This window comes from Chanodichthys erythropterus, chromosome 13 (genome assembly GCF_024489055.1).
Source record: "Chanodichthys erythropterus isolate Z2021 chromosome 13, ASM2448905v1, whole genome shotgun sequence".
Taxonomy (NCBI): Eukaryota; Metazoa; Chordata; class Actinopteri; order Cypriniformes; family Xenocyprididae; genus Chanodichthys; species Chanodichthys erythropterus.
Window position 1 is genome coordinate 8609905 of NC_090233.1, and position 27589 is coordinate 8637493.

Below are 27589 nucleotides of genomic sequence, written 5' to 3' on the forward strand. Positions count from 1 at the left end.
AGTAATCCATTGGGTGATTTTCAGACTTTCACTAACCTGTAATAAACATGTAAAAAAATAAATTAAAAAAATAAAAATAATAATATATATACAGGGAGTGCAGAATTATTAGGCAAGTTGATTTTCTGATCATATTTTTTTTCCAAGCACATTTTACCAATTCCAATCCACATCAATCTTAATAACTACTATTAATATTGTTTTTAATCATTTATAAGTGATATATAATTGTTCATGAAGGCTGGAAATGAAGAATGCCCTATATTCAGGTGTGCAGAATTATTAGGCAGATTTTCTTTTACAGATAAAATGAGCCAGAAAAAGAGATTTAACTCAGACTGAAAAGTCAAAAATTATTAAATACTCATGAGAAGGACGCAATACTAATGTAATACTAGAAATTGCAAAGTTAAAGCATGACCATTGGACAGTGAAATGCTCATTGGGTCAGTGGGGTCATACAAAAACAGCTGGAGAAGAAAAGACACGTTAACTGCAAAATAATTAAGAATTAAGGTGAAGAATTAAGTGTGAAACCATCAGGAACCCTTTAGACTCCAGCGCCACCATTTCCCAGTACTGAAACCTACCTGGAGTCTTCAGAAGTGTGAGGTGTCAGGATCTCAGAGACTTAGGTTAGGTGAAGAATCCTAAAAAGCGACCTGCTCTTAATAAGAATCACAAGCTGAAGTGTTATAAAGTACATGAAGACTGGGTTTTTATAGGCCTTATAGACGGACAGCTTGAGAGTGACTCCTGAAGGACCAGCACCACATCCTCTTGTACCACTGTTTAAAGAATTTATCTTCCAGAATCTGGCAGTAAGGTGTGGGAGTTCACTTTTAGTCCATCTCTTATCCTGAAATGTCCATCTTGCAGAGATGGACTAAATGATCTTCCAAAACTTACTGCCAGATTCTGGAAGATAAATTCTGCACACCTGAATATAGGGCAATTTTCATTTCCAGCCTTCATGAACAATTATATATCACTTATAAATGATTAAAAACAATATTATTAGTAGTTATTAAGATTGATGTGGATTGGAATTGGTAAAATGTGCTTGGAAAAAAAATATGATCAGAAAATCAACTTGCCTAATAATTCTGCACTCCCTGTGTATATATATATATATATATATATATATATAATTTTTTGCCAGAACATACTAATAAAAACACAAGTTTGCTTAAACGCAAGATGCATTAAAACAAAAACGTGGATGGACTTTAGCTGCTAGTTTAGTCTTTCTTCTGATCTGGAAAGCACAAGGCGCACAGAGCATCCCCCGCATCAATTCTGCATCCATCCGTTCGGCCTGTGCTGCTATCAGATTACTTCTTGCTCTCTTCTCAGGACCTGTGGTTTTATCAGAGACCGTTAGTGTTACACAGCCCCCCTGCCAGTGCAGCCCTTGCCCTCTCAGGTTAAACACACAGCCACAATAAACACAGATGGCTAGAGCCCCCCCTGAACCTGTCCCAGGAGGCTGAACTACAAGTCAGATCTGTTTGAGATGCTTTTTCATCAACAGGAAATAGCTTACCAACACAGGAGAGAGATTCACAGCATGCTCCAAGACACACAATGTGAAGGCAACATTCACACCTTTTTAAAAAAACTATCGACATTTAAAAAATACGGTCATAAGTACATCCATATATGCTTACAGCACTCCCCTGAGATATTTCTCAGGTAGAACTCTTCTGAGAATTTTTTTTTTTTTTTTTTATCCTATTATGGCTACACAATATTTAAGAAATATGCAATAGCTAACTCGTTAAATAATACAATATTTGATATGATAATGCTTTAAGTGTGTAAAATAAATGTAAATTATATGTAAATATATTTAAAAACTGAAAATGATGCAACCAATCTTTCACATTCTTTTTGTGAGAAGAAAGCATCCCTACAACTTTTGAAAGTGAGAATTTTTTACAGTAGTTTACATAAAAAGAAAGTGTTATTTTAACGTCATTGTAAACCATCTGTTGTTTATATAACAGAAACTAAATAATCAAATGTAAAAAAATAAAACGCTGCTTAGTCTTCACTATATGAATTAAATATATACTGATTCTAATTAAAGCTACAAAAGTTATTCAGTCAGGAGCAGTGAGTGATTTTTCTCTTTGTCTTTTGTTGTTTAATTAACATTAAACCCACAGACGGAAGCATATTTATTAGGCTGCATGAATCCAATATATTTTTACACGCATGCTCTCTTTCTCAACTGTTTAGTCTGCTAAAGACATAATTGACTGTGTTTACGTTAATGAGAAGCTGAGAAACGGCTTCATGTGCACGTGAGTAGGCCCTACTGCATTTAATAACATTAAGCGTGTCACACGTATGTAACCGTTATGTGTCCTGCTCTCTACTGTCTGCGTCGACCTAAAGCTTGGATTTGGCAAGCCGTTGCGATATGCATATCACATATTTCAATATATCTTCCTGTCCTATCTTATAATTCTAATTTATATATAAAAATGTTATTGTATTAATTGATAAAGTAGGAGACCTTCAAATATTTTACATCATTCAGAAGTTTTGGGTCTGAAAGTTTTTTTTTTTTTTTTAAACTAATTTTATGAAAGAAGTATCTTTTGCTCACCATAGCTGTACTTATTTGATCAAAAACAGTAATGTTGCGAAATATTATTAAAATAACTGTTTTCTATTTAATGTATTTTAAAGTGTAATTTATTTCTGTGATGCAAAGCTGAATTTTCAGCATCCATTAAGGGGCTGTTTTACATTCCACTGCACTACTTTTCCATTGTTTTTTTCATGTAAACAAATGCTAGACGGACATGTTTGGCTCATGTTTTTGCAGCATCTCGAGCATGACATGGTGTTCTAAAAATGCGGTTAAAAGAAGTTTAGGACTCGTCTCTAGACCTTGCAGGGTTTTTTTTCTTTCCACTGACCTGTCTCTCTTGTTTTTAACTAGAAAAAGTGTTCTGTGTGAACCAGCCCTTACTCTATTCTTCAGTGTCACATGATTCTTCTGAAATCATTCTAATATGATGATTTGGTGCTCAAGAAACATTTATTATTATCAATGTTGAAAATGTTTGTGCTGCTTCATATTTTTGTGAAAATCGTGGTGCATTGAAATAGAAATCATTTGTAACATTATAAATGTCTGTACCGTCACATTTGATCAGTTTAAAAAGGAAGCTTGTTTCCGCCACTAAATAAAAAATAAAAAAGGTAATTGCGAATTTCTCACAATTCTGACACTTTTTTTTCTCGCAATTGTGAGTTTGCATCTCACAATTTTTTTTTAGTTATAGTCAGAATTGTGTGATATAAACTCGCAATTCTGAGGAAAAAACATCAGTCTTTTTTCCCTCACAACTGTACATTATAACACACAGTTACGAGTTTATCGCACAATTCTGACTTTATAACTCACAATTCTAACTTTATATCATGCACTTCTGACAATTGTGAGTTAATATCTTGCAATTCTGAGGAAAAAAAAGTCAGAATTGTGAGAGAAAAAGTCAGTTACCTTTTTTGTTTTTTATTTCATGGTGGAAACAAGCTTCCATAGTTTAATGTGTCCTTTCTGAATAATAATAATAATAACAATAATAAATAATGACGACGACGACGACAAGACTTACTAGCATCAGACTTTTGAGTAGTAGTGTATATTCAGTAGGAGTGCTTTCAGTTTTTTTTCTTCTTTGTTTTGTATACTCTGAAATAGCAGAGGTTTACTGGAATTCATTGTTGTACAGAAACTTAATTTCTTCCTCCCTCAGATTTATGTTCTCTTTTCCATCATGTGTCTTGAAATCACATGACTGATTATTGAGCTCCTACTCAGAATATGTCATCAGAGTTCAGCCCACACAGCCCTAGTCAGAGGTTTATATTCATAAGCCAGGCCTTTATTGTTTCAGGAGCTCTGATGCTTCTGAAGACATCCTGAACTACACGATGGCTTTATGTTATGTCACTCGATTTACTTGCACAGCACAAATACATATATATATATATATATATATATATATATATATATATATATATATATATATATATTATATAATGTAATGTAATGTAATGTAATGTAATATAATATAATATAATATAATATAATATAATATAATATAATATAATATAATATAATATAATATAATATAATATAATATAATATAATATAATATAATATAATATAATATAATATAATATAATATAATATAATATAATATAATATAATATAATAAATATAATATAATATAATATAATATAATATAATATAATATAATATAATATAATATATATTTGGAATAAGCTCCTTTTGGAGCTTGACAGACCCTGGTCAAAATACACTTAAGCTCTATGTGAATGTTTTATCAAAATAAGAGGGTCAGTGAAGGTGATCTAGTGCACTCTGTGAATGTTGGTTTATACCATTTTCAAGAAGTTTAAATTAATTTAAGTCTAAAAATGTTGTGGTTTAAACATTGTTAATAAACACCTTTAAATACATGAGTGTAAAACCATAAACAATAAAAAAAAAAAAAGCTTTTTTGTTGCTTTAAATAATATATATATATATATATATATTTAATATTTTATTTTATTTCAGCTAATTCTCATTTTCATTTAGTTTAACTTGATGTACTAAAATAACTAAAACTAAAAAATTGAAATAAAAATTAACAACTAAACATTAAAAATTACAGAACAAAACTACTAAAACTTCAACATAAATTAAAATGAAAATATAAAAATAAAAACTAATTAAAATATTAATAAAAACTAATTCTGAATTATACTAAAACAACATTGGTGTAATCATATATTTTTTAAAAGGTTTCACATATTTTAAACTTTTTTTTAATTTAGTTTTTTTTTTTCATGTAATTACAGCAGAGCATAAGAAACACATGTATAAAAAAATTGAAAAATGATATTTTATTCACGTTATGCTATGTCCTTTTTATGTGGACACCACCAGTTGTTTAAAAAAATAAAAAAGGGCATGAAATGACAAAAACAATGGGACAATTTTTTTTTTTTTTTTTTCACCAATCAATTTTTATGTTTCAGGATATTTTTTAATCAAACTTTGTTTGTTTAAAGATGATTCTCAACTATGAAAGATATAATGAAATGAATTGATATACCATTTTACTTTGTGCAGTATGTGGGTAAAATGGCCATACTTGGGTTTTCCCAATCAATGCAATGTATCTATACTCTAGGGGTGCAACGGTTCAGATTACTCACGGTTTGGTTTGTATAACATTTTAGGCTATGTGCTATGTTCAGGTACAAAAATACTACTGTCAAATAAAAATAAAGAAAATAAGAACAAATAATCAAACAGCACAAATAAATACAGTAAAGCAAAGATGCAAATAAATAAAGCTTTTCAGGTTTTTCATGTATTCAGTTTTCAGGTACAAATTTTGAATAAAGTAGCTAATAAAATGTAAAACAACATTGCATGTAATCTTCACTGTATAAATTAAATAAAGGTCAACCATTATTAAGTTACTATTCAGTCATGAGCAATGAGTGTTTTCCTTGTCTTTTGTTCTTTGATTAACATTAAAAACACATTCAGACAGCAGGAATGCAAGGGCTGCTGTCTCTTTAAGACATAATACACGGATCAGTACACTGATACTGAACACACGTTCTTTCTCGAGTGTATATGAGTTCACTTAAGACATAACCAACTATGCTTGCTAGGATATTCACCAAGATGGGCATTTTGACATAATTTTGTGTGAATTTGTCCATTCAAACACCCGGGTGATGATGGCGTAAATGACTGGTCATATAGAGCATACAACACTTTAGAGGAGGCCAGAATGCGTATTCCATTGACAGAAACATACATTAGCCTAAATATGTCTGTCTGTTTTATTTTCTACAAACCATATTATAGATGCGTATGTCGTCAGATATGAGATCCTTGGTGCAAGTGCGTGCCAAACCGAGTGTGCAGAATGGTACGGTTCGAGAGATTTTTATATTTATATAATATATAATATATATAAAAAATCTAATATATATATATAATACAAACCAGATTCCAAAAAAGTTGGGACACTGTACAAATAAAAACAGAATGCAATGATGTGGAAGTTTCAAATTTCAATATTTAATTCAGAATACAACATGGATGACATAACTGATGTTTAAACTGAGAAAATGTATCATTGTAAGGGAAAATAAGTTGATTTTTAAATTTCATGGCATCAACACATCTCAAAAAAGTTGGCAACATTTTCATGATATCGATTTCATAAGAATTTTGATATGATAATTTGATACATGTTGATCATTTCTTTCCCTATTCACTTGTTGTCTCCTAAAATGCGTGATAAACATGATTTAAAACCCATAACATTTTCCTGAGATGTTGATTTATAACAAACAATTTGAATATTTGTCAGATTTAAATGATAATTACTAGATATTATATTTCTATAAGAGTGCTAAATTTGATCATTCAGTCATTTTTAAAGACCTAGAAAAAGTTGTCCTGGTGAAACCTCCAAACATTTGATATCTCTGAAAAGCCCTGAATGTGCTCTTTCCAGAGTTAAAACTGACGTATGTTGTCCGAGTAAATCACTAAAATATAATGTCGTCATACGAGGACACAGGGATGCAGGAGGATAATATCATTTCTTCAATTTCTTCTTTCTGCAGGATTGACTCAAGTTTTGTTCATCATTCATGAGCATCATATCATTGACAAAGTAATAAGTCATATAAGGTTTGAAAAGGCAAGAGACTGAGTTGATAGTATTTGAGCAATCCCTTTTAAGGAATTTTATCTCAATTGCATATTTTTATTCCTTTTGATAAAGTCTTAATTCACTGGATGGAAGTTGAGATACTAAAGCAGTGCAAATTATTTTCTGATGAATCTAGATGTACTATAGTGTATTTCTAAGCACAAAAGATAACTGTGCCAATGGAAAATGTTTGTCATAATTCAAATTTGCTGAAACATTAAAGTAAATTTCTATCATTATAGAAACTGTTGATAATTTCCTAAATGTCTTTGCCAGACCTTCATATATAAATTTAGCCCTGTTCCACACTAAATATTGCACGTTTTCGTTCTTTAGCCAGAAGGAGCTGCTTTGCAGAGATTAGTGCAGTCTTGTATCATCCACAATTTCTGCTTTAAACTTGCCGTAATACACTGTGATGAAATGGAGCATAAATTGCAACCAGTATGATTCAAAGCCAATAATTCTGCTTGGCAAGTAGTCCTATATGATAAGAAATATCACTTCAGTTGGAGTCATAATGCTGCCAAGTGCAGAAAGTGCTCATGCAAATTAACAGGCTTGTTGGGTAACGGATAGGATAGGCCCTGAAATCTCCTGCCGTCTAAATCTATATCGAGTGTGGGATTGGATTGATCTGCTCAGGTCTCCAGGGAACAAAGACTGCCCAGAGGCTGGATCCTTCATGCCAGTGAAACAAATAGTTTAGTTCATTTGATTAGTCAGTGCCAGATAGAAAAGGGGCTGACAGTTGGAGAAGTGCTGAGCAGATTTGTCAGAGTTCACTTATTTTTACAGTCTCTGTAGAAGTATTGGGTTGTAAGAATGTGAATGCCCTGGGTGAGGACATCTGTCAATATGGCAGGGGAGGCTAGCATATTGCATATAATATATATATATATATATATATATATATATATATATATATATATATATATATATATATATATATATATATATATATATATATATATATTTATATATATATATATATATATATATATATATATATATATATATATATATATAATTTATGGGTATATATGTATGTATAATGTATGTAAAATAATTAATTACATTTAAATTTTTAATCGTTTTAAATGAGAAAAGCATAAAATATACATTACAAAAGGTAACTTTAGAAAGAAAAATTATATTTGTTTCAACATATAATTTATTAGACAAACTTGTAGGCTGCAACGGCCATGAGGGTGAGTAAATGATGACAGAATTTTCATTTTTGGGTGAACTATACCTTTAATGTATTTTTTTTATTATTATTATTTTTTATTATTAATATGAAATCTGATTTTTTTTATTTTTTTTTTATTAAATACTCAAAATAAACTAAAACTGGCAGTAGGTGGCGGTAAATGTCTAAATGAAAGTCATTATCATTTGTTCATTTGATTTGTTCAAATGCCTGATTCATGAAGTAATGAAGTAAATGTCTCTCTTTATGAATGGGCCATTGAATCATTGGTTCATCCAAATCGTTCTAAATGTGAATTCACTCAGAAATGCTGTTGTGTTGCTCAAAGATGCACAATCATTATACAATGGCTTTATGTGTTACAAAAACAGACAATATTGTGTCTAATAACACAATATTAACTTCTGTATTGAACAGTTGTATGAAATCAGTATCACATTTGCTCTTGTGCTATTCAGGACCAAAACAGCACTCGTGTGATAACTATATCATATGATGTAAATATGAGACAAACTCATACAGGGGGATTTTTTGACTCTAACGTCAAGGTCATGGGTTCGATTCCTAGGGAAGTGGTAAAAAGTTTACAGTACCTTGAATTCAATCATAGTGACTTTTGATAAAAGCATCAGTCAAATGTATGTGATCTTTTTGTCCCACTTCCCAATGGCCAGTAAATATAAATTTAGTAATTCTTTTTATATATATATATATATATATATATATATATATATATATATATATATATATATAATATTTTGTCCCTATATGGATTAATCCCAAATGATTAAATTTTATCTGTTTTTTATTATATTATATTATATTATATTATATTATATTATATTATATTATATTATATTATATTATATTATATTATATTATATTATATTATATTATATTATATTATATTATAATTTACACTACTGCTCAGTAAAATGTTTTGATTTAAAAAGTAATACTAGGATGCATTAAATTGATCAAAATTAACATAAAAACATTTATAATGTTACCAAAGATTTCTGGTTCAAATAACTTTCTTTTAATCCAAGAATCCAGAAAATGTTTCACTGTTTCTGAAAGATCATGTGGCACTGAAGACTGGGGTAACGGCTGTCGAAAATTCAGCTTTACAATCACAGGAATACAATATATTATAGTAAACAATTATTTTAAATTGTAATAGTGTTTCACAATATTACTATTTTTACTGAGTTGAACATGAGGGACTTTTTAAAAAACTATTTTTTTCCTCACATTTTTATTTTGATGAATTAATGGAGTATTTCAAAAATGATAAATCACAAGAGGTAAGTATTGAGTTACAACAGCTTTTAGTACAGCATCTTAAAAAAAAAAAACCTTACTGGTCTGCTATATTTTGAGATCTAATCCACATATGTTGTAGTTCCTGATAAAATTGTTGCATGTATGTGTCAGAAGAATTTGTTTGTTTGACATCAACACCGTGGTAGTGAAGTTTGAATCAACCAGTCAAGCTCAGAAGTATGGTAATCTCAAAGCGCTTTGTATTGAAAATATATATAGAAAAAACATTAAGTGACACTGTGTCTGTAATCATACTTATTGTACCCATTTGACAGGTAGCAGAATTACTCTCTGCCTTGCCGTGTTGAAACGGAGTCTTACAAATCATTAATTCAGTAATTGCCTTCATTCATGATCTGCATGGTGGCATGTAACCTGCTATTACGGAAATAACCCAACAATGCCATGCTCATGATGACTAATACACAATTATTCAGACTTATCTTGATAATTTCATGTCAGAATTGGATGTTTTTTGGCTTACTGTTTGTTTATAATTAAAATTGTTTCAGAAATCACACTGAATATGAATAATTCAAGTTGTAATTCATTGAATAAAAGTGATTATAATTAACTATGAAAGAATTCGATTAAATGATTCATTACTCCAAATTACACTGCTGAACAATGTACATCAAGAACCCATTTTAGCGATTATAATGAGCAGTGACTCTATCTGAACTGTATTTTTAGAGAACTGAACTGTTGGAGAATTTGTTTGACCTTTTGAAAGCTCCTTGTTAACTATATTCCTGGTGAAACTCTGAACTAACAAAAGGCTTAAGGATGCAGCTGTCAGTCAAGCGGTGGTCGCAGCAGAATGTGTTATCAGCTGGCCGCCGCTTGAGCATGTCTTCCTATCCTCAGCGCTTACACCTTATGATGTGGACCCGGAAGAGCTGGGCCTGAGGCTTAAACAGTGTCACAATTTTTTTTTTTTTTATTATTATTTATATATATATATATATATATTTTTTTATAATACACTCTCTTTCATGCTGGTGCTCAGATAACTCAAAGCTTGGCCACAGAACTGGTTTATTCCTATAGGATACTGAATCTCTGTTAGAGGGAAAATGGAAAAGTGCTGGTGCTTTGAGATTTAAAATGCATCTCTTTTGGGATTGTTTGCTCAAAATTGAAAATTCTGTTAATATGTACTCACCCTCATGTCATTCCAAACCTGTAGGACTTTCACTCTTGCAGTATGTGAACACAAAATGATGCATTTCAGAAAAGACTGTCCTGGCCACTCTTTTCCATAATGAAAGTAGATGGACGTCTGTGCTGAAAAAAAATAGAAGAATCATTATTTCCAACAAAATAAGCAGCACAACTGTTTTCAACACTGATAAAAATCAGAAATGGGTAACACTTTACCATAAGGTTCATTAGTTAACTACATTTGCTAACAGGAACTAATAATGAACTGCACTTATACAGCATTTATTAATCTTTGTTAATATTAATTTCATAATTTACTAATACATTATTAAAGGTGCCATCGAATGTTTTTTTTTTTTTACAAGATGTAATTTAAGTCTAAGGTGTCCCCTGAATGTGTCTGTGAAGTTGCAGCTCAAAATACCCCATAGATTTGTTTTAATTAATTTTTTTAAATGCCTATTTTGAGGCATAATTAGCAATGCGCCGATTCATGCTGCTGCCCCTTTAAATCGCGCGCTCTCCGCCCCCTCCCGAGCTCTCGACTCTATCACTGCATAAACAAAGTTCAAGCAGCTAATATAACCCTCGAAATGGATCTTTACAAAGTGTTCGTCATGCAGCATGTCTAATCGCGTAAGTATGGTATTTATTTGGGTGTTTACATTTGATTCTGAATGAGTTTGAGGCTGTGCTCAGTGGCTAACAGACTAATGCTACACTGTTGGAGAGATTTATAAAGAATGAAGTTGTGTTTATGAATTATACAGACTGCAAGTGTTTAAAAATGAAAATAGTGACGTTCTTGTCTCTGTGAATACAGTAAGAAACGATGGTAACTTTAACCACATTTAACAGTACATTAGCAACATGTTAACGAAACATTTAGAAAGTACTAAATTTTTCACTGTTGTCCTTGCTTGCTTACCTAGTCTGATGATTCAGCTGTGCACAGATCCAGACGTTAATACTGGCTGCCCTTGTGTAATGCCTCGATCATGGGCTTTTAAACAAATGAGATTTATATAAGAAGGAGGAAACAATGGAGTTTGAGACTCACTGTATGTCATTTCCATGTACTGAACTCTTGTTATTCAACTATGCCGAGGTAAATTCAATTTTCAATTCGATGGCACCTTTAAAATCTTTTTATCATTAGTTAATGCACTATGAACTAACATGCATTTTGTATTTTCATTAACATTAATGAAGATTAGCAAACATGTATTATAAATGTATTGCTCATGGTTAGTTCATTTAAGTTAATACATTAATTCATGTTTAACTAATGAACCTTTATTGTAAAGTGTTACCCAGAAATGTTTCTTGAACACCAAACCATCATAGAATGATGTCTGAAGGATCATGTGACACTGACTGAAGGCTATAGTAATGATGCTGAATATTCAGGAATAAATTACAATTTAATATGTATTAAAATAGTAAACAGTTATTTTAAATGGCAATATTGTGAACCATTCTTACAGTTTTAAGGTTTGTTTTCAAATGTCATGCAAGCATGTTTGAGCAATAACCAGTGAGTTGTTTTTTTCTTTTTTTCTTTTTTCTTTTGCACATCAAACAGGTGCCGTTGCCGTTGACCATATTTGATGTGAATAAAACCCTAAATGAAATCTGTTCATCATAAAATGATAGGAATTTGATTAAACAGCTTGTTTCATATGGATTACTTTTACAATGTCTTTATGAAATTTTTGAATCTTAAGTTCAACTCGTTAATGGACTTTCAGGAACAGAAATCTCTTAATCCTGGGACACTGCACGAATTTTAGCTCTCCCAGATGAAAGATTGCCATCGTGGAACAATCGTGGCGATTTCTGTGATCATGGCTCTTAATCGACAGCCCCATGTCGTACAATGAGAGAGGTTCAAAGACGCCCGCTTTACCAGTCTTGCGACCTACGATAGCCTACGATCATTTTCTGACAATGTCAGAAATTCAACTCGATCAACGCACAGTGTGTTTGCTGCTACGACCTACGTCTACTGACCAGCCAATAAAAATGCGACATGCCGCTAAAACTGAAAACTGCTTACCTCGAGCTCTTTTCCCTTCTTCCGCCGCTTCCTTTTTTCCCAGCGCACATAAAAACTACAACTGCCAAAGTGTGATTCAATGTTTTTTTGTTTACTACTAGCGCATGCTGATGGCGTTTTATTCTTCTATAGGAAACTTGCATTGTAGCCTACGATTCAGTAGGTGTCATCATCGTACATTCTACATGCATGTCGTACCCAAGTTTAGTAGATCCATGTCGCAAAGTGTGATACAGTAATGATCTTAGAGGACTGCTAAAATCATGCAGTGTATCCCAGGATTTAGGATTCATTAAAATCGTCAATTGTGTTTGGAAGATAAATGAAAGCCTTATGGGTTTGGAATGACATGAGGGTGAATAAATGATGACAGAATTTTAACTTTCGTACATCTTGCAGGTTTGGAATGACATGATGAAATAATTATGTAATTTAAATGTTTTGGGGTCAAATACACCTGGCCCAGCTTTGATGGACATTCACAAGCATCAAATCTCTGTGCCACAAGCCTTTGTCCACATGACACTTTCTGGTTCTGGGTGGCCTAATGAAGTTCTGGCTGATTTGTCCCGGGGTGCAGGGCTCAAACGGTGCTTTTGGTCACCAGTGGTTGCACACCCACCAGCTACAAAAACTAATTTCACGAGACGCTGCCTCCCCATTCAAATTAGCGATGCTATCACAAGACTAATTAAAATGCCAAGCGGAAATTGTTCAGTGCGATTTGCCTTTCATTCATCATATCCCAAATTTGTCAGATATTGAAATAAATGAATTGCTAGCTATTGCGATGTGTGATGAGGATTGTGATGCTTGCTATAATTGCTAAAGACAATAGTATGTTTAACAGGTGTGTCTTGAAATGTTCAGTCATTTAACATCCGTGAGCTCTGATGCTGTGGTACAGAATGAAAAGATCAGAGATACAGTATGGGTTGCTATTACTGGCCACACCCCTATTCCTCATTCTAGCCAGTGGGATTAGATCTGATCCAGCTCTATGCCATAATTTGTGTTGTATGACAAGGACAATTTGCTTTCCTTTTATAGCCATGCACATTAACATGTTGCACAGTCATGTGACCAAGACCATTTTATATTTCCCATAAAAGCCCATGTGCTTTCTATCAACACAATTTGTCTTGTCACAGTCAAGGTCTGCAATAGTCATTTTTATAGCAAGCATAGTTTGTTAAGAGGTTCTGCTGTAAGCTTGATGTTTCATAGGTCTTTTTTTTTTTTTGTCTAGATGTATTGATTCATTCAAAAATGCATTAAAAATCCAAATCATATATGAGTTGAAGGCGCATTCAAAAAAAAGTCCTCATTTAGAAATGAAATTGTTGAATCTAATCTTTAATTTCTCACCTGAACAAACCTTGACAAGGTTTTTAAATAGATTTTTCATCATTTTTCCATCTTACCTGTAATTGACCCTCAGATATACCATACATGTGTCCACCATAAAAGATATGGGAAGTGTTTTCTTCACCTCTTTAAAAAGCATATTTAGGTTTTCTTTCTCATGCTGTCTATCTCAAATTGAACCTACAAGTTAGACATTCATTTACATACTGTTTATGGTTAATTAACAATCTGGTTTAAGTTCCATTCCCAGCTGTAAAAGATTAAAATTGAGTGATAGAAAAAATAGGAATAGAAATGCAACAGAAGTTTCAATGAAAAATGTGACAAATTATGTTTAAGCCTGTGTGTGTTTATATTAGGTGAACACTGTATGATGGAATGCTTTGTGTGTGTGTGTTGAAGAAGAGAGATTCATTCCCTGTTGTAAATGGCTGGAGATAATGAGTCTCTAGATATTTATGTACACAGAGATGCAGTTACCTCTGTATTTTATCTTCTCCTACTCCTCACTGACCTTGAAATAACACCAACACACTTCCCAAACGTTCCCTTAATCACTGCTTCTCCCCCCCCAATTCTGGGATTAAGAACTGCAGTTCACCCAATTATTTGTCTTAATGTAATAGTTTAAGTGGCAGAGATGCATTAGATACAATACTTTTTAATTGAATGCTTGTTCGTCATCATTAAATGGACTTGAGCTTAAATTTAAATCTGAAGTGTGTAATTTCTGGGCTTCTAGCGACACCAGACAGAGTCTCTAAAATATTTGTTTCCCAGACACTCACTACATCTGCCATTTGGCTATTGTAACAGATAGTCTTGTCCCAACTTTGCACAATTGGTTGAGCAAATGTTGGGCTTGCTGGGAAAAAAAACAAAGCAATGTTTTAATACTACCACAGAGTCACAGAGTTCTGCCTTTTGGTGGAAATCAATGTACTAATGATTTTACTTTATATATGTATATAATATATATTTGTTTGTTCATTTATTTGTAAGTAAAAACACGACAGACACAAATGACACTGTCTTTGTGGAGTGACACAGTTGTCTCTGCACATTAGGCTGCAAATGGAGTAAGTATTTTAACAAAATTATACGCTTGACTCCTGGTAGATTTTTTTTTAAATTGCCGTTTGGAAGATAAAATCTTTCTTATTGAAGTCCAGCAAATGTCTAGTCAATTTTATTACATTGTTCACAGAAAACCTATTGGTGCATTTACATTTTCCCCCCATGGTCCTTTATTGCATATATTAATGCATAATGTACATTTATAATGTGTTTCATTTCACTGTCAATGAAGGTTTTGAGCTTATAATAGTGGAACGGATGTAGGAGAATGGTACCACTTTAGTATTAAAGGAACGAGTTTGATTTTGTTAGTACGATTTACAGCTACTTCTCCCTAATCTTGCCATTTTAAAAGAAAAAAAGCACTATTTTATTTACAGAGGGTTTGTTATTGCCAGTGTTGCGTGTGATGCATTATTAATTAATTACTGTAATTTAATTCCCTTGAGCAAGTAAGGGATTACTCTTAATTGTTCTGTAATTTTAAATAGTTCTGATGTAATTGCATTAAATGCTGTATAGCCTATATAACAATCCAGTATAAATCAATACTGGATTTAACATCAACATTTAACGTCTAATGTTAAAATGTATGTGTTTAAAGGGTTAGTTCACCCAAAAATGCAGTTTCTGTCATTAATTACTCACCCTCATATCGTTTCAAACCTGTAAGACCTTCGTTCATCTTCAGAACACAAATAAAGATATTTTTGATGAAATCAGAGGGTTTTTTTTTTTTTTTATCCCTCATAGAAAGCAACATAATTACCACATTCAAGGTCCAGAAAAATAAAGACGTTAAAATAGTCAACGTGACTACAGTGGTTCAACTTTAATGGTATGAAGCGACATGAATACTTTTCATCCGCAAAAACAAAACAAAGATAACGACTTTATTCAACAATTTTGTCTCTCCCCTATCAGTCTCCTACACTGTTTGTTGTGTAGACAGTCCAGCGCTTCCGTGTTCTACGTCAGAATGCAGACTCCGTATTGGTTGATGCTGTACACTTTTTTTTTTTTTTTTTTTTTTAACACAAATTATTCTCATTGCTTCATAACATTAAGGTTGAACCACTGTAATCAAATTAACTAATTTAACAATGTCTTTACTTTCTGGACCCTGAATGTGGTAATTGTTGCTTTCTACAAAGGATTAAAAAACCTCTCAGATTTCATCAACAATATCTTAATTTGTATTCTGAAGATGAACGAAGAGTTTACGGATGTGGAACGACATGAGGGTGAGTAATTAATTGCAATTTTGTGTGAACTAACCCTTACAATGTCACCTTCACCATTGAAATACTTTGGTCAGTTCAAGAATAATTTATGCAATTTTATATTATTTATTTGAAATAATTAAAATAGCATTTTCATTTCTATCCTTGTGTTGTTCAACTGGTTAAAGGTGCAGTAGGTAATCTGGGAAATGCTAACGTTAGCCTGCTAGCATAGAGCGCATACAATCCCACCCTTCCTGGAAATCGCTGTCCAAAGCCATGCCACCTCCAAAACACATGAATGCACACACACACACACACACACACACACACACACACACACACACACACACACACACACACACACACACACACACACACACACACACACACACACACACACACACACACACACACACACACACACACACACACACACACACACACAACCACTCTTGGCAAGGCATCACAAGAGATAGCATTAAACTACCTCATGTCTCAAAGCACATAACATTACATTAATAATGAATGTAAACAACAGAGAGCTTGTACCTGACTGCTGCAGATTCATTTTGGTGTTGATACTGTTGACATGGAAACGCATAACTCAGAGTCTGAGAACAGCTCCGGTTAGAATGTCATGGGGTTGCCATCTCTTAAAGGATTAGTCCACTTTCAAATTAAATTTTCCTGATAATTTACTCACCCCCATGTCATCCAAGATGTTCATGTCTTTCTTTCTTCAGTCAAAAAGAAATGAAGGTTTTTGATGAAAACATTCCAGGATTATTCTCCTTATAGTGGACTTCAATGGCCTCCAGATGGTTTTAGGTCAAAATGACAGTTTCAGTGCAGCTTCAAAGGGCTTTAAACGATACCAGATGAGGAATAACAATCGATATGTTTTATATAAACAAATGATCGCCTGTAAGTGCTTCCGCTTTCCGTATTCTTCAAAAAGCTTGCGCTGTATGTCCTACGCCTTTTCTGTTCTACTTACTGAAAAAATTTAACTGCCACTGCGTTTGTTCTGTAAGTAGAATAGGGAAGGCGTAGGACATACAGCGCAAGCTTTTTGAAGAATACGGAAATGCGGTTTGGGCAGAAGCACTTACAAAGGCGATCATTTGTTTATATAAAGCATATACATTTACATTTTTTTCAAAAATGGCTGATCGTTTCGCTAGATAAGACCCTTATTCCTTGTCTGGTATCGTTTGAAGCCCTTTAAAGCTGCACTGAAACTGTAATTTTGACCTTCAACTGTCTGGAGGCCATTGAAGTCAACTATAAGGAGAATAATCCTGGAATGTTTTCATCAAAAACCTTAATTTCTTTTCGACTGAAGAAAGACAGACATGAACATCTTGGATGACATGGGGGTGAGTAAATTATCAGGAAAATTTTATTTGAAAGTGGGCTAATCCTTTAATTATGGTATGGTGTGAACGCAGCATAAGCTTGTGGTTTTGATTCAGTAGGAACTGTAAAAGTTGGCTGCTGTTTGTTTACGATGCTCCGTGACTGACGTCTGTCTACATAAACTGCATAGCCTGAAACGCACTGATGACACATGATATCTGCGCGAACAGGGTGCATGACGGAATTTAAAAACATACATTGACAGGCAGGTAGGACATCATATTATTTAATTTAGACAGAATATAATAATTGGATGAACATTTCATGGTCTTATGCCTTCCAAAGATGATATATATTTAAAAAAATACATTTAGACCGTTTTCTGTAGAGAATCACCTATTGCACCTTTAAGGTTGATATGGGATTTAGAAAGTAATAAGTAAGGCAGAGAGTAATTGGTACAGTAATATAGTTACACTGTTAAAAATGTAATTAGTAGCTAGTAATTAATTGCTTATTTAGAGTAACTTACCCAACAATGCATTTTTTTTTTTTTTTTTTTTTTTTTCACTCAGAAACTGACTATACACTGATAGCATGGCAACATTCTGCTTATGTAGACTACTATAAAAAGTATAGAGGGCTATACACTCATAAGGGGGCAAAGACATTCCAGGCTGGTTTTCATGTCATTCAAAGTGGATCATTTTTCTAAATTACACGTTATCTTCCACTGATAAAACTCGTTCTGGGAAAATTACTTTTCAAACCCTTTTTCATGATTGTATAAGTTATTTTTTTCACTGTGAATGAACTGATTGCACTAGTAATTTAAAATGTGCTTTTTCCTCTTGCTGGGTAGCAGAAATTGGTACCCTGTGGAATACAATGAAGTTGCTTCCTGCATGCCTTTGGCTTCTGCACTAAACACAAACCTTCATCTGAGCTCAAAGAATATTTATCATTTTATTCTTTTTGCATGTTTGTTGCACACATCAAAAACCGTTTCAGGTGAAGACCGGTCAAAACAAGGAAGGCTATTCAAGACTTGACCCTGCAAACTAGATTTGCATTATTTTCTCTGGCCAGTCTTTGTGCAAATGGAGTTGTAACTGAGCAGGTACAGCTGGGAGATGGCGTTTGCCAAGACTCCAGCAGCTGCTGTCAGTCCTGACATTTCAGAGCCTGCTGTCCATCATTTCTTAATTGTCTTCCTGGCTGCAGCGGGGCCTGGCCTGCCGAGCATCAGTCTCTTGCTGTTATAACCATGAGAGTGACTGGCACTAGACTCTAGTGTGCTCAGAACACCTCTAGAGCATTGCGGTGTTTGTTTCAGAGGGTAATGTGTTTTGAAAGGACTGTTTGAATTTTTGGTGTGTGTCAGCTGATTAAGTGCCACTGCCTTGAAAATGATGGCCCTGCAGTTGCTTGTCTGCTGGGTTCTGTGGTTGAAAATGAACATGAATACATGAAGCATAACCATTTTCCATCCCTATTGAAAAGACCTTCATTAAAGCACCAAATGGAATTGCCAAGATAGTGAAAGATTCCAAACGTACTCCACCCACTCCGCTCAGCCCCGTCGGCCATTGTCCTGATTGGTGGTTTTGTGACTGAGCAAAATTCCAGTAGTTAACAGTACCTGTATTCAGTACCACAGAAATGAACAATTCATGTATACATTTTTTAAAGCAGTGGCATTAAAACAATGGCATGTAGGCGTCACATATTTCTTTCAAGTAATTAGTTAAAACAGCAGTCAGTAATAAGATAAAGAACAAAGAAAAATTGCAGTAGAAGAAAAACAATATATCAAAGGTACAAATGAAATAAGCAGTGCCTTCAGCAGTTCTTTCGGGTATCTAAAGGTAGTATCAAGCAGTGTTATGTTAGTATTATTTATATACTATTATAGTATTTGAATTAGCTTTTTCATTTTAATTTGTGTTTCAGTAATTTTGTTTGTGCTTTTGTCATTATTGTTATTTTTGTAAAGATTTGTGTTTATTCTATTATATTCTATTATATTCTATTTGTCATAGCCATGCTGATATATAAGCAAGCCGTGTGATATCGCTGTGTATATCAGCATGGCTGTGATTTGGCCGTAGTTATATAAAATATTAATTATTGAACAATAATATTTAAATGAACAACATAGCCATTATAACAGTATATGAAGTTTGTTCAATAGGAAATAAACACAAGCAGTTTAGATAAAGGTACAAAAGCAGTGCTCTAGTTAGTACAGGATTTAATTTCAATGCAAATATAAAGTTATGAAACTTAATATAGCCCTAAAGCCAAATCTATTAGCTCTGGAACAATTAATAGATTAATAAGACCAGAGATTGCCCAGTTGATATACCCAAAACAAATTATACCTCATGTTTAAACACTATCTACATAAGAGCCAGCGGCAAATTCCCAAAAGACTGGCCAAGATGAAAATGTTCTCTGTGGGTACATGAGTGCTGAAGGGCATATTCCATTACAAAATAACAGTAGTATCTATAAAAATATGGTTGGTTTGCTCGTCCACCATGACACTCTCACTGTGAGAATGCTGAAAGTGGAGTGATTTGAATGTGGCTGGAAAGACCTCTCAGCCAATCAGATTCGAGAACCAGAACGAACTGTTGTGTAAAGAGCGACATCGCATGGCTACTCGTGTGAAATTGCTTTTGTTTTGAGAGCATGCTTGCTAGCTGGACTGACAGCTGTAATGTTTTGGGTTAAATGTAAGTTATAAGTTTAAAAGCAGTGCTTGATTCTCTCCAGATGAGCATTTTGTTATAACTCCATGTCTTTGGCCACATGAGGTTACTTTGTTCCTTTGAGTACCTGCTCTAATCACTCCATACTGAGCTGTGCTTAATTTATTTTTCTTTCCCTGCTCTTTAAAGGTGTGGAAACGTTCTGGAGCCTGGTTCTACAAAGCCCTGCCGAAGCATATTCGTCCCATTAAGGATTCAATTCTAGATAACAGGAAGTCGGTAATAGAAAGAGAAGAGCAGCTGCCAGTGGCCAGGAGTGCACCAGTGAGCTACACATGGGCTCAAAGCAAAGGTCAGATGCTAATGCTTCTATTCTATTCTATTCTATTCTATTCTATTCTATTCTATTCTATTCTATTCTATTCTATTCTATTCTATTCTATTCTATGCAAAATGCACAGAGCTTTAAAAACTGAAATTCTTTTACTCAGGCCATGAAAAAAACAAACAAACAATGGCCTTAAAGGAATATTCTGTGTCCAATACAAGTTAAGCTCATTCAACGTAATTGGTGTCAAACTTTATTACAAAAATTAATTTCCACTTGTCCCTCCTTTTCTTTAAAAAAAGGCAAAAATCTGGGCTACTTTGAGTGGAGGTGAATATTCATCATTTCAGTAGTATAAGACGTAAGATGTAGAAAATGTATATTAATGTGATTTTAGCATGAGGAAATCACTTACCGTTTCTGAGTTAGTTGTATTATTATATTTATATCAATACAATTTTATTGATGTAAATTGAATTAAACTTTATAACTGCATTGCCAGATAATGAAACACCTAAAACCCTAAAATAACCATAAAAAGTATGTGAATAATACACAATGAACAGAACAATAAATGTACACAATGAACAGAAGAATACATTTATGCTTTTAAATCCTCCAACAATTGGCCCCGTGTACTTCCAATGTTAGTGCCTCATAATTTTTTTTTTTTTTATTTATTAATTATTATTATTATTATTTTATTTTATTTTTTTAAGAGAATGGAATTATCAAAATTGCTGCCAATTAGCTTAATTAGTATTGAACTCACAACATTTGGACATTTTTTGGATGTATAAATGTATAAATGCCATTGCATTAGATAACCAAGGTAGTACAACCACACTTTTCAACCAAACCAATTCACAAAAAGAATTTTGTTAGCTTTTAAAATGGTAAAACATTAGATGTACTTTGCTATTATGTACCCACACTTTACTAGATTTTGTCTGTAATTAGGTTATTATAGCAGTTATCTAATTATACTGGTGACGCTATAGATTTAAAGGTCAGTTAGCTTATTAATACACCCCTTAGTCATTTCTGTACTTTAGATGGGACGTCCCATTCTCTACCAGTGGTGCTATTAATGAGCTCAGCCATCTTAAGGTGACCCCATTTAACCCTTCTCCAAATAAACATTCACTCTCGCATCCATTTCGGGCTAAAATGCTTCTAGCTTCTAGGCAGTTCTGCTTAACCTTGCAGAAATGCATTTAAGGCAGGATGAAAAGTGAAATATATGTAAAAATAAACTTGCCATGGCATGAATTAAATGGACCCATCTGCAGTGTGTGATAAGCTTACTTATCAGAAGAATTAGGCAGTTCTACAGCATGTGAACCAACGGCCCTCAAGCCCTGTGGCGTCTCTCAGTAAAAACACTCCGAGGACCAATATATCATCATTTTATAACGTATAATAAAGCTTGTGGCCCATCAGATTTTACAGTCACACGGTTTCTCATGCATTTGATTATCTCTGATATGCAAATAAGATGTTCAGGAACGTTCATCAATTCCACATATGGGGCTTCTTTATAGCCTCATGAAGATGTATCGATGGAATGGTTCAAATTGGCAGGAGCACATCTGTTCATATGTTCCTAGACTGCAGTTCATATGTGGTTGACATACAATTTGTCTTTTCCTTTTTGTTAAACCAGCCTTAGAATAACAAATGTGGCTTCGTACTATCCACGCATGCTTGAGAGTAAGAGCTGTATGAGGTGCATTAGTGTCGTAGGGGTGGACACCTTTTCTGACTGTATCCTTTTAAAGGATGATTGAATAAATGAGGTCTGAAAGGCTTTTGGTGGGACTAACATAGAGTAATTTGTCCATACCACCCGCTGCTATTATGCACGAGCATATCAGAGGCTGTTGCTGAATAAAGCATGATAAAAGAGCATGTTGATTTAGGAATTTCCCCTTCCTGACCCTCCGATAACATACACTCTTACAAGGGCTCTTCAGAGGTTTTTGTAGCATTTTAGGCTCAACAAAGGATTTTGTTCTCATCAAGAACCATATTTGGATATGTAGAGTTCTTTACTTGGTTATATGCACCTTGCAGATTAAAAACGTCTTTATTACATTGTAGGTTCTTTATGTTAGCGAATTGGTTTATGGCTTCTCTATACTGTTGCTGGTCATTTTGACTCTAAAGTGAACCTAAAAACAAATATTTTACAATGTTTATTTACCTTCATGTTAGACCTTGTTCACTAAGGCCGTGTGTCAATCAAATATTTTTTCATTAGGCCAGCATATTTTTTCAATTTTTTTCAATGGGAGCACCACGTATTTAAAAACGGCAGCAGCATGATGAGGCACTGAATGTGTACTTCATCCTGTGTGTTGAAATATGTTTCAGTAAAATGTCGCACTCAACTTTTACTGTTGCTTAACCAGCCGTCCAATCGGTGGAGGGGTGAGACAAATACCACACTAACCAACCATCACATTCTGCTTGTACAACAGATGACAACAAAATCATTTAAAACAAGGACCAGAGCAAGTTCCACTGGAGCATGGAACTACTTGGGAGACTTATTTCTTAGCACAAAAGACAGTGCTACAAGAGGATTACCAAATCATTGTTTTAAGTATGAAAATATAGGAAAAGTAACACAGAAATTCAAAAACAATGGACTTGTGACAAGACCCCTGAAATAATCAGGCCTTCATTTTAAGCTTTCGTTTTTTTTTGTTTTTTTGCTAGAAAAGTGCAGGAGAAATACCAAGCGAGTGTCTCAGAGCCAGCAAAATCTATGAAAAGAGTGGCTGTTTATGTCACAGAGTAAGATGCAGCCTGCAGAAATGACATGCATGGTTGTTGTTCTCACTGGAACTACCTACTGTAGCCAAAGCACAATAAAGTCAGTTAGCCATTTCCAAAGCCCATATTTACAAAAATATAAATTCTGGGAATCAATACTCTGGTCTCCTGACCAAATCAATCATTTTGAGTCTAACAGCATCCAAAATGTTATGGAGTTGGTAGAGGAGGAGTACAGTGAGAAGTGCTGGTTCCCACAGTAAAGTTCAGTGGTAGTAAAGGTCTTATATAGGGATGTATGAGTGCTGAAGGTGTGAGGGAGTTGTGCTTCATTAGTGCTGTCAAGAATTCCCACACCACTGTATAATTTAATACACAAACTTGAAACAGAAGATTTTACCATTTCCTCATTCCCTGCTTTGTTGGGCATTTTTTTCAACATGACAATGAGGATATGCATTCTCCCAAGGTGAAAAACCTTCTGTGGACATGTATTGCACTCAGTCTTAACACTCTTGAGCACCTGTGGGGGATTCTGTAGAGACGAGTTGAGCAACACTCCCCAAGATCAGGGCATTTAAGGAGCTCATCATCCAGGAGTTAAACAGGACAGATGTGACAATTTGTCATGAACTTGTACACTCCGTGCCAAGAAGGGTCAGAGCAGTATATTAAAAATTATGGAGGGCATACCAAGTACTAGAATATTATACATTTGTTGAATTAAATCTAGTGTGTACTTATTTCTGCAATCCTTAATTTAAACAAAATTGGCTAATTTACTTATTTTATGGCTATTAATGACACACATTTCTCAGTTTTTATGTATATAGTTAATACATTTTAGTTTTGCCATCTTTCCATGAATTGTATTGGTGATCATAAAGAAAATACATCTTTTGTATTTGTTCAGAGGGGGTGTACTCATTTATGCTGTGCACTGTATATTATCTATAATAAAACTTTTTGGAATAATGAAAAGACAAAAATAATCCCTAAATGTGCAGTTATTTCATTTTATACATCTTTTTTATAGTATTGACTCAGCAAGCTGAGAGTAAATGTTTCCAAGGCTTTTTGTGAACAAGTGCAATAATGTTGATAGAATAATAATAAACCTGTATTGATCTAGTTGAAATATGATTAAACAGAGCATGTTTGCTCTGGTATTTTGAAGCCAGGAGTTGAAAAACTTGTTTTCCGAGGGTATTACAAAGAATTGCAGAGACAGAAAAGAACTGATTTAAAGAAATGTTACAGATTTAATTAAAGTCATCATCTCTGGCTTACTGTAAATTAAATGCCACAATAGTATTCTCACTCATCCCACAGTTTGAAAGTGCATGGGAAAACAGTGGATTGGAATTAAGAAAAGTGATTTAACAAAATGCAAGCTTCAGATTTCTGCAGTTAAACTCTCTATGGATCCATTAGCTCACTACAGATGCTGTCGATAGAGCTTAACTTGTATTTACTCTGGAACATCTTTTAATGTTGACAGGTCAATATCATCAAATCTCAACATCTGTAACGATATAGACTGGAAATCTTTCTGTTCCTCTGATGGTTAGACTGGATACAGTTTCACTCACTCTGATGTGATTGGACATGCAGGTGAAGCTCTTCCCGTCCCAGATGCTCTGGGGGACACGACAGAAAGGAGAATGATGATTATCTTAATATTCTGCTCAGCTGCTTTCAGATTTAAACAGTGATTTTACAAATTAAACTTGGTAAAGTTGTTTTACAGGATTCACTCATACATTTTAGTACAAATTTGGAATGTTATTTTCCTGTTTATTAAAGCTGCTTTGAAGTTACCTGTATCATATAAAGCACTATAAATAAAGATGACTTGATTTGACAAATAACCTTCCAGTAATTACTCTGGCAATAGAAGCACGTTACAGTACATCTTATCCGCCAGAAACCTTAAAGGGGGGGTTACATGTTTTTTTTTCTAGGCTTGATTGTGTTTTGGGGGCACAGTTTAACATGTCTTAATGCTTCGTTTTTTTTTTAAATGCTGTATTTTTCATTTATTTTATCTTAATTCTACACCTCTCGAACCGCTCGTTTGACTTCCTGCTTCTATGAAGCCACTCCCTTCGACATACGCAATGTGCTCAGATTGGTCAGCAGGTTGGTTACTGGCCCAGTCTGTCGTGATTCGCTGAAACGTCCGGAAACGCCACGCCCCTTACCATTCTTAGTTACGCGCTTAGGTGGAAAGTAAATAATAGTGCCTACACTGCTGTATCAAATTGAGCCGAATCAGACCCAGATGAAGAGGAAAAAGTAGAACCTCTGCAATCGCGGCTTTTGAAGGATGTTTATGAATGGTATTTCATTTAGTATTTGTGTCAAAGTGTTTAGATAAGCTGCACTGCTGTTTGTTAGCTTTCAATATACAGTTTTATCCTGATTAAAGCTTTCCTGTAGTAAATACATGCCTGAGTAGTCGCATTTTTGTAAAGGTAGCGTTTAATTTATAGCATGAACAACTGTTTGTCTATGAACATAGAAGTTTGTTGGTGTTTGTTGCACTAGAATTTAGCTAACTGGCTAGCAAAAACGAGTTGCTCTTTGTATACGTCCTAGATGCATTAAAAATAGCAACAGAACTATAACATTATGTTTAAAAGACAAACAATAAAAGCATGTTTAATGCTTACAGCATGCTTAATACTTACAGTTTGGAGCTGATAAACAGCAGCTTCTGCTTTTAAAGTGGGAACTGCTTCATCTTTCAGTAAAAGTCTTTGTAAATCCAGCATTAAACTCGTGTAGATTCAGGAAGCTGTCTTCAGCACCGCATCCAGTGTAGAAAATATGACAGATAATAATGGGTTCTATATCTTTTGATGCGTCGCGTCGCGCAGCTCGCGTTCGGTGTAAACAACTCTTCCGCTTTCATTATGCTGCGCCACATGGCCTCGCCCACTTTGTTGCGTGTTCCCGGGGGCATTGTTTATGTTAATAGCAAGGGTATGATGTCACCAACCCGGGAAGAAGCTCGTTGTAGTCCAAACCACCCATTTTTGTAGGCAATAAAATGCCATAACTTTAAAAGACAATATCTCTGTGTGCATTGAACTTTCAGCGCTGTAACTTTGCAGATACTGTTTATGCTCAAGCAGCAACATTACACGATAACTGAAGTTAAAAAAGTGAAATCGCATGCAACCCCCCCTTTAAGCATTAAACATGCTAAGTGCTACAGAATCTACTGTCGAATATACAGTTAATACAACTACAACTTCAGCTGCTTTTTTCTCCATCAAAATTGAGTGCGTTATCATGCGCATTCTTAACCCAATTATGCTTATTAAGACGAAAATGCATGTGATCATGTAAATGCATTTACCTGTTTTCCTTTATCGGAGTAAGGTCATAAACAGCTTGAGCATAAACTGATCATCACAGCTAGATTTTCGGGTAACACATTATTTTAGGGTCTTTTAACTAGTTGCTTATTAGTATGCATATTACTAGAATATTGGCTATTTATTAGTACTTTTAAGCACATATTAATACCTTATTCTGCGTAACCTTATTCTACATTCTTAATCCTACCCAATACTTAAACTTAACAACTACCTTACCAACTATTAATAAGCAGTAAATTAGGAGTTTGAAGGAAAAGTTGTAGTTAATAGTTTTTGTGTTCCCTATTCTAAAGTGTTACCAATTTTTGCCCCTATATAATAATTTCGCCCAGCATGTAAACGCATTAACTTGCTTATGTCAGCTTATTGAAGTGTGTATGTGTGATATGTGACAGGAATGTGTCCTTAGTGCAGATTTTAATCCTTTATTTAACATCACAACCGACATAACAAATGAAATATACAGAGTAATATATGCAAATTATTGTGTATTACTACGGGGAAATAACCGGATTTGTTAATAAAGTCTTGTAAACACGCTTTACTTGCTGTCTGGGTTTACATACAAACCAGTAGCCTGATAATGCAAGTTTCAATTTCAATAAGCTGATTTTTGTGAGTTATCAGCATACTGGTGTGCCTGTAAACGTGCTCATTGATGCTTCTCTGGACTATTTCAGCCAGAGTCATTTCTGTATACTCGTGAATTAATGCTAGTGGGTTAATCAGGCTAAACGTATGTAAATTTGTAAAATACAACTCATTGGAATTTCATGAAAATCTAGCATCTGGCAGCCATAACA

General features: G+C 33.9%; 1 protein-coding gene across 5 annotated transcripts in view; it reads left to right on the forward strand.

Annotated features, from left to right (window-relative positions):
- The window catches only part of doc2b (double C2-like domains, beta), a 286240-nt gene that overhangs the window by 26176 nt on the left and 232475 nt on the right, over positions 1-27589 (forward strand). For all 5 annotated transcript variants that reach the window (XM_067407184.1, XM_067407186.1, XM_067407188.1 and 2 more), the window contains exon 6: positions 20478-20640. In XM_067407184.1, the coding sequence (XP_067263285.1) occupies positions 20478-20640 (163 nt within the window). The remainder of the gene's footprint in view (positions 1-20477; positions 20641-27589) is intronic.